General features: G+C 31.2%; 1 protein-coding gene and 1 long non-coding RNA gene across 2 annotated transcripts; both read right to left on the minus strand.

Annotated features, from left to right (window-relative positions):
- Positions 1 to 4,463: 4,463 nt before the first annotated feature.
- Positions 4,464 to 5,615, minus strand: LOC134719441 (uncharacterized). Its single transcript, XM_063582437.1, has 2 exons — positions 5,241 to 5,615; positions 4,464 to 4,579 (listed from the first exon to the last, which is right to left on the minus strand). The coding sequence occupies exons 1-2, from the start codon at positions 5,530 to 5,532 to the stop codon at positions 4,533 to 4,535; spliced, it is 339 nt and encodes a 112-aa protein (XP_063438507.1). The 5' UTR covers positions 5,533 to 5,615; the 3' UTR covers positions 4,464 to 4,532.
- A 909-nt stretch (positions 5,616 to 6,524) lies between these two features.
- On the minus strand, positions 6,525 to 9,787 carry LOC134719442 (uncharacterized). Its single transcript, XR_010107582.1, has 3 exons — positions 9,731 to 9,787; positions 7,387 to 7,602; positions 6,525 to 6,644 (listed from the first exon to the last, which is right to left on the minus strand). It is a non-coding gene; the product is annotated as an uncharacterized LOC134719442 (long non-coding RNA).
- Between the last annotated feature and the right edge of the window lie 7,031 nt (positions 9,788 to 16,818).

Below are 16,818 nucleotides of genomic sequence, written 5' to 3' on the forward strand. Positions count from 1 at the left end.
CTCTGGTAATTGTGGTTTCTCCATATGATTTTACATAAGTGCTGTTAAAACACTTTAGTGTTTGTCCCATGCATTGCCCTAAAATGGTCCTTTGCGATCTTCCATGCACCTTCTATCCTGTTCCTACAACAGTACACTTCTTCTCCCGTCTGGATACTTACATATTTATGCTTAAAAGATTTCTTATGAACAACGCTGAAATAATCATATCCAGTATCATCCAATGTGTTATAAGCAGCCCATGAATCTGAAAAAAATCTTGACCCTGGTTTGGCATGTTTTTGGATGAGAGGTACTAAAGTATTTGCTGAGCGGTCATCTACTGGGTATAATACTATTCTGTTGGTCGAACGTTCTACAATACCAAATATCCAAATTCTTAAACCACTGGGGTTGGTTGGTTCCCCCCTATGATATTTGACCTTTCTGCCGAACAAACTTTCGTCCAGTTCAACTTCTCCCTCGAATTCTGTGTAGTCTTATAATGTGGATACGTACTGACAAAATAGTTCCCTAATATAACTAGCCCAATTTACTGAGGTGTTATTATAATCGATATTGGCACTCTTGGAACATTGTAACAACGTGTGGCATTCTATGTATCATTTAATGAAAACTATGATGTCTCTTATGTGAAATCAGGAACCTTCAAAAAGGGAATACTGTCGCATCCCATACTCATGGCCCTTCTTGCAGCGAAATGTAAACCCATCTGCTTTGTTTGAGCGTTTGTACAGTGAACAAACATCCATACAAGTTGGGCATATTAAGTCATCGACCAGCAAGTTATGGTCCCTTAACCATTGAATAACAACTGAATTATCTTGTCTAAATAAGTTTGTAAATGTCCAAATGTTACGGAAATCTTTAAACTGAATATCTATTGGGTCACTCTTGCATATATCAAAAGAGGGACGAAAGACACCCAAAAGGGACAGTCAAACTCGTAAATCTAAAACAAACTGACAACGCCATGGCTAAAAATGAAAAAGACAAACAGAAAAACAATAGTACACATGACACAACATAGAAAACTAAAGAATAAACAACACGAACCCCACCAAAAACTAGGGGTGATCTCAGGTGCTCCGGAAGGGTAAGCAGATCCTGCTCCACATGCGGCACCCGTCGTGTTGCTTATGTGATTAAAAATCCGGTAAATAGTCTAATTCGGTAGGTCAAATTCATGAAAGGGAAGGGGATTGTAGTTACGACGTAAGGAACATATCCGATATAATTTGTGAAACGGTTATTCCATAACGATCAACCAACTCGTGATGGCGTCTTCAAAACAGCCCTCCCCATGTTTCTTACGACGTTTCTCTTGTTAGTTCATCTTGCTAATGATTTAATTTTGTTTAATGACAATTCATTTATATGAAAAATTTACCTATTCAAATTCCATGGATATGTTTTCACGAAATAAAACGTATCTTAATTACACATTCAACTTTTCTTTACTCAAACATGCATTTTATTCCGTACGATATCAGTTCATCTATATTTTTACCTGATAACAAAGATTTAAAAGTAAGTAGTACTTACCGTAAACACCCTTTAATACTGACAAAGTCAGATAGTCATTTAACCATAACAATGACTTATTATATACATGATATATGGCATGTTAACTGCTAGTAGTCTGTTGTTATTTATGTATTATTGTCATTTTATTTATTTTCTTTTGTTACATCTTTTGACATCGGACTCGGGACTTCTCTTGAACTGAATTTTAATGTGCGTATTGTTATTCTTTTACTTTTCTACATTGGCTAGAGGTATTAGGGGGGGGGGTTAAGATCTCATAAACATGTTTAACCCCGCCGCAATTTTGCGCCTGTCCCAAGTAAGGAGCCTCTGGCCTTTGTTAGTCTTGTATGATTTTAAATTTTAGTTTCTTGTGTATAATTCGGAGTTTAGTATGACGTCCATTATCACTGTACTATTATGCATATTTTTAGGGGCCAGCTGAAGGACACCTACGGGTGCGGGAATTCTCGCTACATTGAAGACCCATTGGTTGCCTTCGGCTGTTATCTGCTCTATGGTCGGGTGGTTGTCGCTTTGACATATTCACCATTTCCTTTCTCAATTTTATAAATCTTATAAAGTTACGAGTTTTTTCTGTCCCTTGTGAAAATGCATTTTATAATATTTTCACCCCCAAAAAATTCTATACCCCTTTTTATATATACTCTCTCCCCAAAGGAAAACCCTTTCATCGCGCAAATAAATGACTTAATATGTTGTATTCATATTTAACTATACAAAAATAATGATTTCACTGATCTAATACATACTAGTAGTCTTGAATCTGTCCCGAAAATATTATGGAATGCACTCTTATATATAGTCTTGAATCTGTCCCGTAATTATTAAAGAATGCATTATACGGAATAAAGCATAATTCTTAATTTATTAAGGAACGCACTCTTATATATAGTCTTGAATCTGTCCCGTTTATTTGAAAGAATGTTCGTTATATATATATATATATATATAGTCTTGAATATGTCCCGTAAAAATGAAAGAATGTTCGTAATATATATAGTATTGGATCTGTCCCGTGAAAATTAAACAATGCATTATACGGAATAAAGCATACTTGTATTAATTATGTATCAGAATGATTTTTTACGGGATAGAATGAAGACTATATAATTTAACTTTTTTAAATCCTTTTCTATTTTCAATTTGAAATATTTCCTTTATTCATTTTTATTTTTCAACCAATCAGAAGTGATGCTTTTTCATTGACAAATTTCTTCAATCCCGTAAGGGACAGAATCAAGATATAGCCATAAAATGTTTCGTAAGGCATTGAAATATTGAAAATATCAAATTGACTTTGTTTTGTAATTCATCAGAATGTAGAACATATTAAATAAACTCTGTTTTGTATGCCATAAGCATGTAAAAAATTAAAAGGTGGTACATGTACCAAACAATTTCACTAAAATTAATTTCATAAAATGTTGTAAAAGTATATCTGTCACAAAAATATAAAATTGTATTGTTATACATATCATATTTAACTTTGTTTTTTAAAAAAAATATTCAATCATCTTTTTTTGTAAGTCATAAGAATATGAAAAATATTAATTTCACTTTTGTTTTTTAAGTCATTAGAATGTATAAAACGGTTATTTAACTTTGTTAGTCTTTGGAATATAAAAACAATTTTTTCGTAAATCATTGAAATGGGGAAAATATCACATTAACTTTGTTTTGTAAGTCATTAGATTTTGATTAAATTTTTGCTTGTGAGTCATAAGAATGTACAAATTATTAATCAACTTTGTTTTGAATGAAATAAGAACTTAGAAAATATCAAAATAACTTTGGTTTGAAAGTCATGAGAATTTCAAAAATATTGATAAAATTGAGAAAGGAAATGGTGAATGCATCCAAGCGACAACAACCCGATCATAGAGAAGACAACAGCCGAAGGCCACCAATGGGTCTTCAATGTAGCGAGAAGATAGTCATGATAAAGTCTGTTCAAGTTTGAAGAATGCATTAGTACAAGCTCCTGTGTTAAAATTGCCGACATTTTCATACTTCAAACCGATGCCTCTGATAACAAAATAGGCCATTTACAGGATGCTACGGGATGAAACTTGAATCATATGATATGGTCGTCAATTTTGTTACCAAATGTAATCAACCTATTACTCACACAATTGTTAACAAAACATATATTTTTCAATGCTTTTTATGATTATACTTCACTGCTCAAGTGCTAGTGGAGTATTCCTGTGAAAAAAACTTCTGAGTTGCCAGGAACATACTTAGAAAATAATAACAATTTTACATAAACTAATACAATATATTATTCTATTTAATCAATTTCTTTAATTTTATATAAAATACATTTGGAGATTTTTTTAAAGCTTTAAATCACAACCCTTGTTAATTCCTTTATAAACAAAGGATACATATCTAAGCCTTACAAGTTTTGTTCTGAAACATAGTATGACTTGAGAATGCAATAACCTATAACTTCAACAACTTGAAGGTGTTATTGTTATGACTTATCAAAAAATACATCATTTATGCTTATATATTTTGCTCTCTAAACAAACTACCGAGAGGATATCGTTTTACTTGTGTCCTTTCCATCGTCCGTTCCTCACATTGATTATATAAAAATAATCATCTGACCAGGATAAATAAAGGCAACAGTAGTATACCGCTGTTCAAAACTCATAAATCCATGGAAAAAAAACAAAATCGGGGTAGCAATCTAAAACCGAGGGAAACGCATTAAATATAAGAAGAGAACAACGACACAACACTGAAATGTAATACACACAGAAACGGACCAAGCATCACACAAAATCTCACGAGAATAACAAACAAAAGCGTAAATCGAGTAAGAGTTATGAAAATATATATATATATATTATAGTAAATATGACATGCGGAATATACAGTTGTCAATATTTAATCACACCCACACTTTATGCAGCTGTTATATGGACTGATAACAGTCTAAACAATTGTTTATTCCAACACTTTCTTAGAGTATTCTAACCAGCATTTGGTTGTTTTTGCATATAGTTCTTGATTTCTGAAACTAAACAAGATAAAATATATTAAATATCAAATACACAAATTCTTCCTAGTTTTATATAGAAGAAGTGAACAGAGATATTGATGCTTTTTGCATAGTTCAAATATTTGTAGGCACAATAATATATACATTTGTGATATTAAGCCCATTAACTATTCGTTGACCTCAAGCAAACAATAATATATTTTTAGGAAAATGAAATTTTTGGTTTTTGAAATTATTTTAGCATATTGTATCTTTAGATGTTTTGTTTGAAGGTTTGGCATAAGATAGCATTACTTCTTATTGTATATATGTAAGTCGCAATATCTCTTTAGTATCTTCCTACTGACTCATATATTAATAAGTTAGTGTGAGCAGGTTGTAATATAGCATGCAACGTGTACAATGTCATATTTTATTACTTATGATTTACCCTCAAAACCACAGAATGTAAAAACATATGGTCTTGTCATTAGTATGTCTATTTTATCTTTTTTTAATAGAATGGAAATAAATGTTTCTCAGAAAAAAGTCTGCATTGTTGTTGACTACTTACCTTTAAGATATTCATCCTTTAAACAATTTTCATTTTATTACTGGATGGTTCACTTCTCAATTTACAATAAAAAATTACAGTCAAAAGTGAAAAACGTTTAAAACAACTTTGTTTTTAATGACTCACTTGTTTGAAGTAAATTTTGATGATTTGCTCTTAGTTCGTTCTGTGAGTCTTGACTCGTTCTGTAGTTAGCTTCAAACTTGCTACGTGCTGCTTCGAATTCGATTCGTAGACTTTGTATTGTTCGTTCCGTATCCTTCTGTAATTTACTTCCTGTTTCTCTTAGATCATTTCTAAGAATGTCTTGTGCTTTTGTCATATTATTCAACTTCTGCTTTAGATTGATTTGTTTCTGTTTCAATTCACCAAACGTCTTGCTATCTTCAGTTTCTATATTATCAATATTGTATTGCATTTTCAGGTGAAGTTTGATCTGCCGTCCATAGTCTGAAGTTAAGTTACTCAGTTTTTTTGTCAGTCCATCGAAAACCACTGTGTTATTCTTTATCACTGAAAAACGAATAGTCCAATTCAGTGGTGCGACAGATATAGTGATATATATTTATATTTTATATTAGGCAGAAATCAAACAAACGACAAATCTATTGGTTTTATTCTGTATAAAGGTATGTGTTCAAGATCAGACCCCTAAAACTTTAAATATTAGAAAAGAGTTCAAATTCTAATCAGCACAAACATTATATTAAGAACCTAATATTGAACTAATTTGAAAACAAATCGCTTTGGTCTCAAAGAGTGATGTTAAAACAGTCAATTATCAAAGAAATTATAAGTATAACATGGCAAAATCACTACAGATCATTTGAAAAAGGTAGCTTCTTAAAGTAAAAGTTTATGATGTTAAAGTTGATTCACAACTGCAGCATACTAAGTTTACTTTTTTGTGAAATATGTGTTTGCTTTGAGATTGCAACATAGTGATGACCATCATGATCAAGATGACTGCTGTACCCATATTTTGACTATTTTACTTTTATGTTTGTTTTGTTCAGGCATCGTTAAATTAACAAAATTTGATGTGACTGTCATACACGTGAGAGGTTTAGCGCTATAAAACCAGGTTCAATCTACCATTTTCTACCTTTGTAAATGCTTGTATCAAGTCATTTGTTGTCCATTCGTTTGATGTGTTCTATCAGTTGATTTTGTCATTTGATAAGGGACCATCTGTTGAAATTTCCTCCGAGTTCAGTATTTTGTGATTTTTTTCCAGTAGTCTTTTATCATCATTGAGTTGTTATGCGAGGGGAGAGTCTATGATGACAAAATTATGTTTAAATATTTGATAACTTTTATCAGGTATATCTAGGACTGAAAAAACAAAATTGAATACCACTCGTTATGTATTGTATGTACTGTAGTAATTGATATTTTACATACTTGATTCCGCTTTGTCTAAATCTTTGTTTTGGCGGCCATGCCCAAAAAACAATAATGTTATATCATGTTCGAATTTTTTCCTTTGAACTTTGTTCTGCAATATGTCCTTTTTCATACTGGATATGTCTAAAATAATACAAAGATATAAAACTTTAACGATACATGTAAATCAAAGATTTATCGTTCAAATTATGTTTTTCTTCACAATAACTATAAAATTATATTCAAGAAACTAGCTGAAGGACGCCTCCGGGTGCGGGAATTTCTAGCTACATTGAAGACCTGTTGGTGACCTTCTGCTGTTGTTTTTTTTTTCTATGGTCGGGTTGTTGTCTCTTTGACATATTCCCCATTTCCATTCTCAATTTTACCATAATTTAATATACCATGATCGTTTCACTATCGCATTGATCCATTGATATAAAGCAGAACAGTCGATCACCTTTAAACAAGGAAATGCATTTTTCATCAATCAGGTAAAATTTGTAGATGCCGTTAAGTAGCAATATCACTCAGTATGCCCTTGGTTTGTTGTTGTTTATAAATCTCGTTCTATATCTACATCGTTAAATATATATCAAGGTACCAGGATTACAATTTAATACGCCACACGCGCGTTCCGTCTACATAGGACTCACCAGTGACTCTCAGATCACAATAGTTAAAAAGCCAAACAAGTACAAAGACGAAGAGCATTGAAGATCGAAAATTCCAAAAAGTTGTGCCAAATACGGCTAAGGTAATCTATTCCTGGGATAAGAAAATTCTTAGTACAATGTTCTGTTTAAGTTAATCACAACTTCGCTATACACGGGACGATAAAATATTGAAATTTCTTACTGCATAAATACCAGCACTATAGACGTACCTGTGTTGTCGAGAGACAGACCACGGAGTTTTTAGTTTAAACCAACAACAGTGCCAATACTACAAACTATTAAAATACAAACGAAACATGGCCATTTGTATCTTCTATAAACAGAACTTGCACTTTGCTGCTGTGCTTCCTTTATTTCTTCACCATGTGACGTTAAATCCACTACCATGTCACCTGAATCCTCGGTCAGGAATTTTTCAGAGCTATCTAAAAAAATATCGATGACTTTATATGTATATTTGTAGGACTCAAATCTCTGGTGGGTTCCAAATCTATGGCATATTCCTTATCTATGACAAATGTGACGCAACAAACGCCAAACAACTCAAATATATGGTAGATTTTTGTTTTCATCAAATCTATGGCAGTCCTAGGGGAAACAGTAACATATACCGTCTCAACTGAATAACACCATATTACAAATGCGCTGCCGCTAAGGATGGCATAACCCATAGATGTGAACACTTAACCGAGATGAGGGTATTTTCCTAACAACAATTTGCGGATGGTTTAACGGAAGATGGGACAAAATGTCCGCATTACTATTTTCATTATCACATATTCTTGGAAAGGAATTTTAGTCGAAGTTGCTGACTACGGCTGGCACATTTTATAAAGTGAAATATAAATTTACTATATACAAATTTGATTTAAATCGTCATCAAATGTAAAAGATGTATTAATAAAATCGGTGAAATAAATATTATTTGCAAATTCAAACTGTTCATTTTTATTTTTTTATTTTTAATTTTAAAACCATGCACAGATGAAACAAAATGTTTATTTTTGTCAAAGCACATCATTTAAATCTTGAAGTCTGCAAATGAATTTATTATTTATGATTTATTTTGGTTGACTATTATGGAATGTTTATTTTACAAAAGGTTTATAGACATGCTCCCGTTGTCGTATATGTCTACCTGCTTAAGACAATTATTTCGTCGAAAATGTACTGCATTGATATCCATTTGCACAAAATTTGCCATAAGTTTTTGAAACAACATCATTCCACCATAGATTAGGAAATTACAAAACTTGCCAAATTAGGTTGTGAATATCTGCCATAGATTTGGGATGGCATGACGTTACATTTACCATAGATTAGGGATCTGCCATAGATTCGAAACCCACCATACATTTGAGTCCTACATATTTAATGGATATCAGTTTTCGTTGATTTCGGCGATATACAAATGGTATATAGGCTTGTATATAGACTTTGGCAAAACCTCGAAATTAAATATCCACGAAATTTGATAAATTCAGTTGCATAGATATTAAATTGTACTGCTTTGTTTATTTAATATGTTGAACTTAACAAAATCATTATCAAAGTCGAAAAAGTTTTGCTTGTTGACAGAGGCGTTTGTTGTCTGTTTAAATTGTGTTTTAAGGTTTATCATTCAAGTATTGCATAGTCTAGGGAAGTGAATCAAAATAGAAATAGAAAAAAAAATAATATCTCAAATGTGGCGGACATGTGACTATAAGGTTGTATCGTAAGGCACATATACGTAAGAACCATTTTTATCTTACCTCCTATACATTTCTAGGCATATGATTGGTTAAAAGCGACCTCGTTGAGACCGTGTATATTCAATATTAGGTTAGTAGGGAGGCGGGGCTTATTTCAATACACAGTTAGTAGTGGATTTACGAGTCGACTAAGACACTCTTTGATTATATAAAAAAAAGTATTGAAAGTTCTGTTTAATATTGTTATATAAGGTTATTGATTATAGATATTTATCGTTTACATTAGTTTATTAGTGCAGAACAATTGAAGAAGGTTCTTAAAATTGAACACTTGAACACTTTAATACAGAACTAAGATGTGTTATGATAGCAAATAAGAGAACTTGTGTCTAAATTCAACAAATAAAGATATTCGGTAAGATAAATTCGTTACATAGTGTGCTAGTGACCTAATATGATATATACAGGGTAAGTAAATTACATATGGGGTTCGAGCTCCGCTCTCACGCCATATGGAATTTACTGACCCTGTATATATAATATTAGGTCACTAACACACTATGTAACTAATAGTATCTTACCACTTGATAGTTTCTTATATAATAAATTTTCTTTTATTAAATTTAACTCTTCTGACGTCATACCCCAATAGGCGTTGAATCCTTCGATTAGTTATCTTATAAATATTTTAAAATTTGAATTCCCCTATGATAAAAGTCTCCATTTGCGTTTAAACTATCATTCTTGAATATAATTTTATAACGTTTTTTTTGTTAAGTCAAAAGCGCATATGTAAATAAGGTTTTTTCGGAAAGAACTTATTTGTTCGACAAATTCGAATATATTTCAAGGATCTTACCTTTATTCATATTTAATATTCGTCGCAGACTAAACCACAATTTAACAACAAACCCTGATAAATGAACGTAAAAATAGATTTGTTCGGGTAAATTTTAGTTTCTGAATTTAGATCAAGTGATCACTTTTATTATCCTATAATATAATCACTGATGTCAGAGATTAGCCATGATTTATGAATGAATAAGACAAGTGATAAAGTGTGTTTTTCCTTTATACGGCAGGTATTACCTGTGAATGAGGACAAAGTTCGTATTAATTTTTTTTTTGGTCAACTGATTTTCATTTTGCGAAAATCGCCATGCACAATGACATAGCAATAAAAAAAAAACCAGAGCAAACGCAAATAATGTAAAAAAAAAAAAAAAAGAAGTGAAAACGTAGTTATCACTAGTATATATATATTGATTTCAATGTTAATTGAATTTATTTATTATTTTTGATTTTTTTATGGTATTTCATGTCAAGAAATCTTCGCTAAAAATTCCAGCGAACCTCCTCCGGCGACCATTAACAGTTAGATTTGACTACATTCAGTAAATAAATGTATGCACTGAATATGTATGTGTCGCATAGAACATTGCCATATACCAAATGGTAAATATTAATCATCCAAGTAATTTTCTCTATGGTTTGTTTCCAAAATGTCAACGGAGGCAATTTCTTGGCATGGGAGAAAGTAACCGCCTATAGATGAGATTTGCTATTATATTTATCAAGTGTATGGTCAATATTGTCAAAAGGCTCCTAAAGTACTGTGTGCATGTAATTATACATCGTTTGCTTTCCTTTTTATCTCAAATTTCCATAGATAAATTTGTAAGTGATTATGATAAACACAAGATTTCAACTTCTTGAGGCAAAATTGACCTATACATCGGAATTTGACTATTATTCTAATATCCCTTTTACATGATACAACTCTTCACGTGTGTTTGTACTTATGCTTTCATGGATTTCATATGGTTCATTCCTTTACTGATATTTAGACTGTCTGTTTGTTTTCACATTGTTGTCAATATATATTAGAATTGTATGCGACTGTCATATAAGTGATCCGCTAACTGTAAAACCAGTTTTAAACACCATTTTATACATTGATAAGAATGTGTCCTCAGTACACAGTTGCCCCATCCGCACTATCATTTTCTATGTTTAGTTGACCGTGAAAATGGCGGCACATCTCTAATGTGGCATTAAAGTTAGGAAGATCATATCATAGGGAACATGTGTACTAAGTTTCAAGTTGATTGGACTTCAACTTCATCAAAAACTACCTCGACCAAAAACTTCAACCTGAAGCGGGACGGACGAACGGACCCACAGACCAGAAAACACAGAGTTGAAAACAATGTTACGTATTTACCTATATATTACGTATTATAATACATAACGAAGGTTTAATCAATAAGCAAGTTATATATATAACTGGAAACTTCCTTACATTACAAATGTATGTCGCTGTATCAAGGTTGGATGGTAATTGTTTATTATGAGTAATTCTGAGGGTCTGGGCGGGGATAATAAAAGACAGAATTATGGCCTTCAAATAATAAAGAAGAAAGTGAGGAATGAAAAAAAAAGAAAAGAGAAGAAAGGGGTACAAAAGTATCAAAGAATAACTAGAAGAAAAAAAAGAAATAAACAACGTGTGAATAAATAAATCATCTGACTAGAAAACGAATATGTTATATCCTTGTAATGAGAATTATACAAAATAAGCTGACTTTTTTTTAAATAATGCAAGAGACCCCCATCCAGACACTCGCATCTAAAATGCATTATCAATAAGTGAGTAAGTAATTTGTTTTTATTATAGTGACATGTGTAATCACATTTCAGTAAAGTACAATATACTATATACACAATAAAATACACCCGACCCATCGGGTCTATAAGTCACTTTCAAATCATTAAACGTAATTCTTTTATCAAGGATTTCAAACAAAATAATGAAAAGTAAATAGTTATCAAAAGTATCAGGTTTATAATTTTATACGCCAGACGCGCGTTTCGTCTACATAAGACTCATCAGTGACGCTCAGATCAAAATAGTTAAAAAGCCAAACAAATACAAAGTTGAAGAGCATTGAGGACCCAAAATTCCAAAAAGTTGTGCCAAATACGGCTAAGGTAATCTACTCCTGGGGTAAGAAAATCCTTAGTTTTTCGAATAATTCAAAGTTTTGTAGACAGAAAATTTATAAAAATGACCATATTATTGATATTCATGTCAACACCGAAGTGCTGACAATTAAGCTAAATTCAAAATAATTAATTAATAGCGAAAATTCAAACTTATATACAAATGAAAAAATAATAAGTTGTCAGAAGATCGATTTAGTAAATTTCCAGTTGAATGCATAATAAAATTATATTTATAACAAAAAAACTGGAAATATTCAGATTGACCATAAAGTAACCTTTTGAAAGATAGTTGTAAGAGTTACAAAATAAGTAGATCTTTATAATAGCAAAATATTTGAATCTTAATGATAGCAAAATAATTAAATCTTAATGATAGCAAAATATTTAAATCTTAATGATAGCAAAATATTTAAATCTTAATGATAGCAAAATAATCAAATCTTAATTATAAAAAAACAATTTTATTTAGGGATGTAAGCATTACAATAAAATGGACTTAATAAAATGTAAAAAGGAGGAGAAAAATACCAGTGAGACCGTCAAACACATAGATCGAAACTAAACTGACAACGCCATGGCTAAAAAATAAAAAGAACCAACAGACAAAAGCACAATATTTCAACAGTAAATTGTCACAGTGTTTTTTTTTCCTCCTAGGCTCATTTCTAATAAATATTACTGTTTTTTTAATCCCACTTGGTCTCAAGCCTTTTCAATCTATCAACTGTTTTTCAGTTATCAGAACTAATTTCTTTATCTGCCAGCACGTGTTAAAATATATAGACTACAACATATATTTATTAGTATAATTGCTTCCCATAGATTTATCAGTCTATTTTTAGAATGTCATAACATCTTCTGATAAATATCAGATTTCAGAAAGTTGATTTTCAGGAAACTGTGTATAAAAGGTGGATTGAAAAGTATTGGCATGTTAAACATGTTATTATGAATGTAAACAAATGTTCAATTATCTTTATTTGATAATATAAAGGCTTAGACAAACATTAATGTCAATGATCATGATATACTAAAGAGTGACACATTAATGTACGTAATATCTATTTCATGAAAAGATCGCAAAACGAGGACGTGACTAATACTTTACCGACTATTTATGTCAAATTTTAGAAGAATGTAGGCAACACTTTTTCAGCAAGTAGACATTTTTCTATATTTTACCAGAATGTCTAATGAGGAAAAAAAAACATTTTTAAAATAAGAATGACGTAACTAGAATTATTGTCAATGGAGTTAATGATTTATATGTATTGAGAAAATAGCCTAGCTTATAAGAAAACTAGTCAATGTAACGAAGTTATGACTATTTTATATTTTTCTTGGAGTATTTGTTATGATAAATTTTATAAATTATGATTTTTTGTATATTCAAATTTGAAAAAGTATCACCTCCTCAAAAACATCTAATCATATTAATGATAGTCTCATAGAATAAGCATGTTGTTTAAAATTTAATATGTAAGTATGTTTGTAATGATTGTCATGTTTGTCGTGGTAAAAATCCAAATATTTGAATTTTACAACTAAAATTATAAATGATTTGACTTGATTTGATTTAAGTTTGCAGTTGTGTACCAAACATTAAGACCTAAACACCAACAATTACTTAAGTTTCGATGCATGAATTTTTGTTATTAGCTGTTATTTGCTTTGCAATAGCTGCCTGTAACTGCTAGTGCTCTTAGATATGTACTTGGTGTCTTTTTGTTGTTGGGATGTACAAGTACCTGGTCACATCCACTCTGTGTTTTGTTTTGTAAAATATTGAAAACAATACGTTATTAATTTCTTGCGTCCGAAGCGCTTTTCTGGATTTACAAGCTTCATCAGGAACGCTCAAAGCCAAATATTTGAAATCCGAAGATGTATAAGTACCAAAACCGTTAAAGAGCTGTATGTAAAAAATACCTAAAATAAATAGCCAAATTCATCTAAAGCCAACTTTGCCTGAGGGAGTTGAAACCTTTAAGATGTGTAAGCATCTCATCAGTTTAAACCTTATTCGACTTATTTTTTTAGTTTGTTCTCCTGTTGTTCTTTTACACCACTGTCCAATGTTAGGAGAAGGTTTTTTGTTTCATTAATTAGGGTTTTCGTTTGATTATTTTTACATTAAATTTTGTGATTTTTGAGTCGTGTTGTAGCTGACTATGCGGTATGAACTTTGCTTATTACAAAAGGCCGTACGGTGACATATTGTATCTAAACAAAAATGGATTGTAATAAGTATTGAAAAAAAATTAAAAGATCAGTTTAGACAAGAATGGCTTGCAAAGGTAAATCAATCCTCAAAAGGTCTATGTTATAAATTATTCAAAACAGAACTTAAAATTGAAAATTATATTTCAGTTTGTCGCAACAAAATGCACTGAAACTATAAAAATTTAAATATAGCAATCACCGTTTGCCAGTGGAGACAGGGAGGTGGCAAAATGTTCAAAGACCCGATAGGCTATGTCACCTTTGTGAATCTGCTGATGAATTCCAGTATGTAATGTTTTATCCTTCTTCTTTTTTTTTAAAGAACGACATATATATTTTCCACACTATTGTTGTACAAATGTTAATATTCTTAAATTTTGAAATGTATTCACTACAGTCAACATTGTCTTGCTAGAAAATTTGTGTAGATTTAAAAGTATATATCAGTGAAAGTCTGTCCTCCTGGTTAAACTACATTTATTTATGTATATTTCACACATGCCAAAATATGTTGTATTGAATATATTATCATCTCTGTAACTATGTTTTTAAGTTAATGAGATTTAAGATATATCTACATTTATCTGTCGAACAGGCATCATTCAAATGTAATGAAATGTTAAATTTGCCTCATCTGTTGAATGACGTAATACTTGCCACTGGACATCAGGTAGAACAAAAGTCAATGTTAACTTTCTACAAAATGATTTAAAATCAGAATTATATGTAGGTAATATTTATCGAGTGTATGATCTTAGTTGACCTTATTAGACGATAGGGTTGACACGTTTACGCTGTATTTGACAATGAATATCACTACTATCTTCATTTGCATGGCCAAACTAATTCTTATATCATACTGACTCCCAAGGATGACTGGTGAATAGAATGATGGCCTTCTTTCGACTGTCGGAAAAGTCTTAGACAATGTTGGGCGTCCATTAGAATGTGAAGGATAAACAAGTACGCAGTCACGTCCTTTTTGAATTGGGACGTTAAACCCAGTGCAGCCTGTAGAGAGAGTCGCTCTGTACATTAAGAACTTTAGGCAAACTCTTCGCGGGTTCCGTATGTGCCTTATAGAAAAACTAAATGTATATCCCTATCCAATATCATATTTTTTACATGACACTCGAAATTTATACCCGACCTTATTCGTCCCGCCTTCATGTTCAAGACCTAATACATTATATTTATGTAAAATTTCTCGTCTTGAACATACATGAAATATTTGCCACTGGATGTTACTCATCAAACAATATAAATGTCTGGTCTTAAATGCGAACTTAAAGTAAACATTTTTGTAAAGGTTCATATGCAGTTAGTAAAATCAATATAGGCTTCAGCCAAGTAGCGAAAAATAAAACGTATCATGTGGTGTATACGACAACGAGACAAAAACGAACGACAAAAAAAGATCAAGTGTGCCACATTCTGTCTAAACAAATGTACATACAATTTGTCAATGATTAAATCGACCCAAGTCTATAGAAGAGGGACGAAAGATACCAAAGGCAAAGGGACAGTCAAACTCATAAATCTAAAACAAACTGACAACGCCATGGCTGAAAATGAAAAAGACAAACAGAACCAGATGCTCCGCAGGGCGTAGCTTTATACGACCGCAGAGGTTGAACCCTGAACGGTTGGGGCAAGTATGGACACAACATTCAAGCTGGATTCAGCTCTAAATTTGGATTGTGATTAAATAGTTGACACAGCATAGGTTTCTGACACAGAATGAATGTGTTCTAATGAAATTAAAATTTTTTGTTTTCTCTTAGAGCAATTCACTATGCTGTTGAATATTATTCCTCTCAAAAAAAATGTTTGAAGAAATTTTCTTTTTATTTATGAAATTTCAAATGAGAAAATTGAACCCAATTTTTTTAATCACATCCCCCTTTCCCTTATTCCAAAACTAATCTCAATTAAAATTTCTAATGGAGTTTGCAACAATTACTACTCATTTAAATACATCATAAAATATTAAGATATAAAAAAACTGCTTGTTATCACTGAATGGTAAAGATTATTTTAATTTATCAGTTGGTAGTAAAAAGTGAATATACATTGTATATTGTATATATAACAAAGATTTAAGTTGATTCTGGACAAAGAAAGATAACTCCAAATAAAAAAAATTCTTACAATTAGATATTTCTTGCTTACTATTCTGGACAAAGAAAGATAACTCTAATTAAAAACAAAATTGCTATTTCACAATATTTTGCAATAAGATATTTCTTGCCATTGCGCAATACTGTGCAATTGAAAAGACTTGCTATTGCACAAAACTTAATATAATAATTTTAGATCCTGATTTGGACCAACTTGAAAACTGGGCCCAGAATCAAAAATCTAAGTACATGTTTGGATTCAGCATATCAAAGAACCCTAAGATTTCAATTTTTGTTAAAATCAAACTAAGTTTAATTTTGGACCCTTTGGACTTTAATGTAGACCAATTTGAAAAAACAAGACCAAAAATGAGGAATCTACATACACAGTTAGATTTGGCATATCAAAGAACCCCATTTATTCAATTTTTGATGAAATCAAACAAAGTTTAATTTTGGACCCCGATTTGGACCAACTTGAAAACTGGGCCAATAATCAAGAATCTAAGTACATTTTTAGATTCAGCATATCAAAGAACCCAACCGATTAATTTTTTGTCAAAATCAAACGAAGTTTAATTTTGGACCCTTTGGACCT

The sequence above is a fragment of the Mytilus trossulus genome, chromosome 5 (genome assembly GCF_036588685.1).
Source record: "Mytilus trossulus isolate FHL-02 chromosome 5, PNRI_Mtr1.1.1.hap1, whole genome shotgun sequence".
NCBI classification, from domain to species: Eukaryota; Metazoa; Mollusca; class Bivalvia; order Mytilida; family Mytilidae; genus Mytilus; species Mytilus trossulus.

Bases quoted from the DNA above. Each gene is read 5' to 3' on its own strand.
- LOC134719441 (XM_063582437.1), bottom strand. From the start codon at position 5,532: ATGCAATACAATATTGATAATATAGAAACTGAAGATAGCAAGACGTTT. The intron at 4,580-5,240 runs GTGAGTCATTAA...TATCTTGTTTAG, and splicing joins TCAAAATTTACTTCAAACAA to TTTCAGAAATCAAGAACTAT.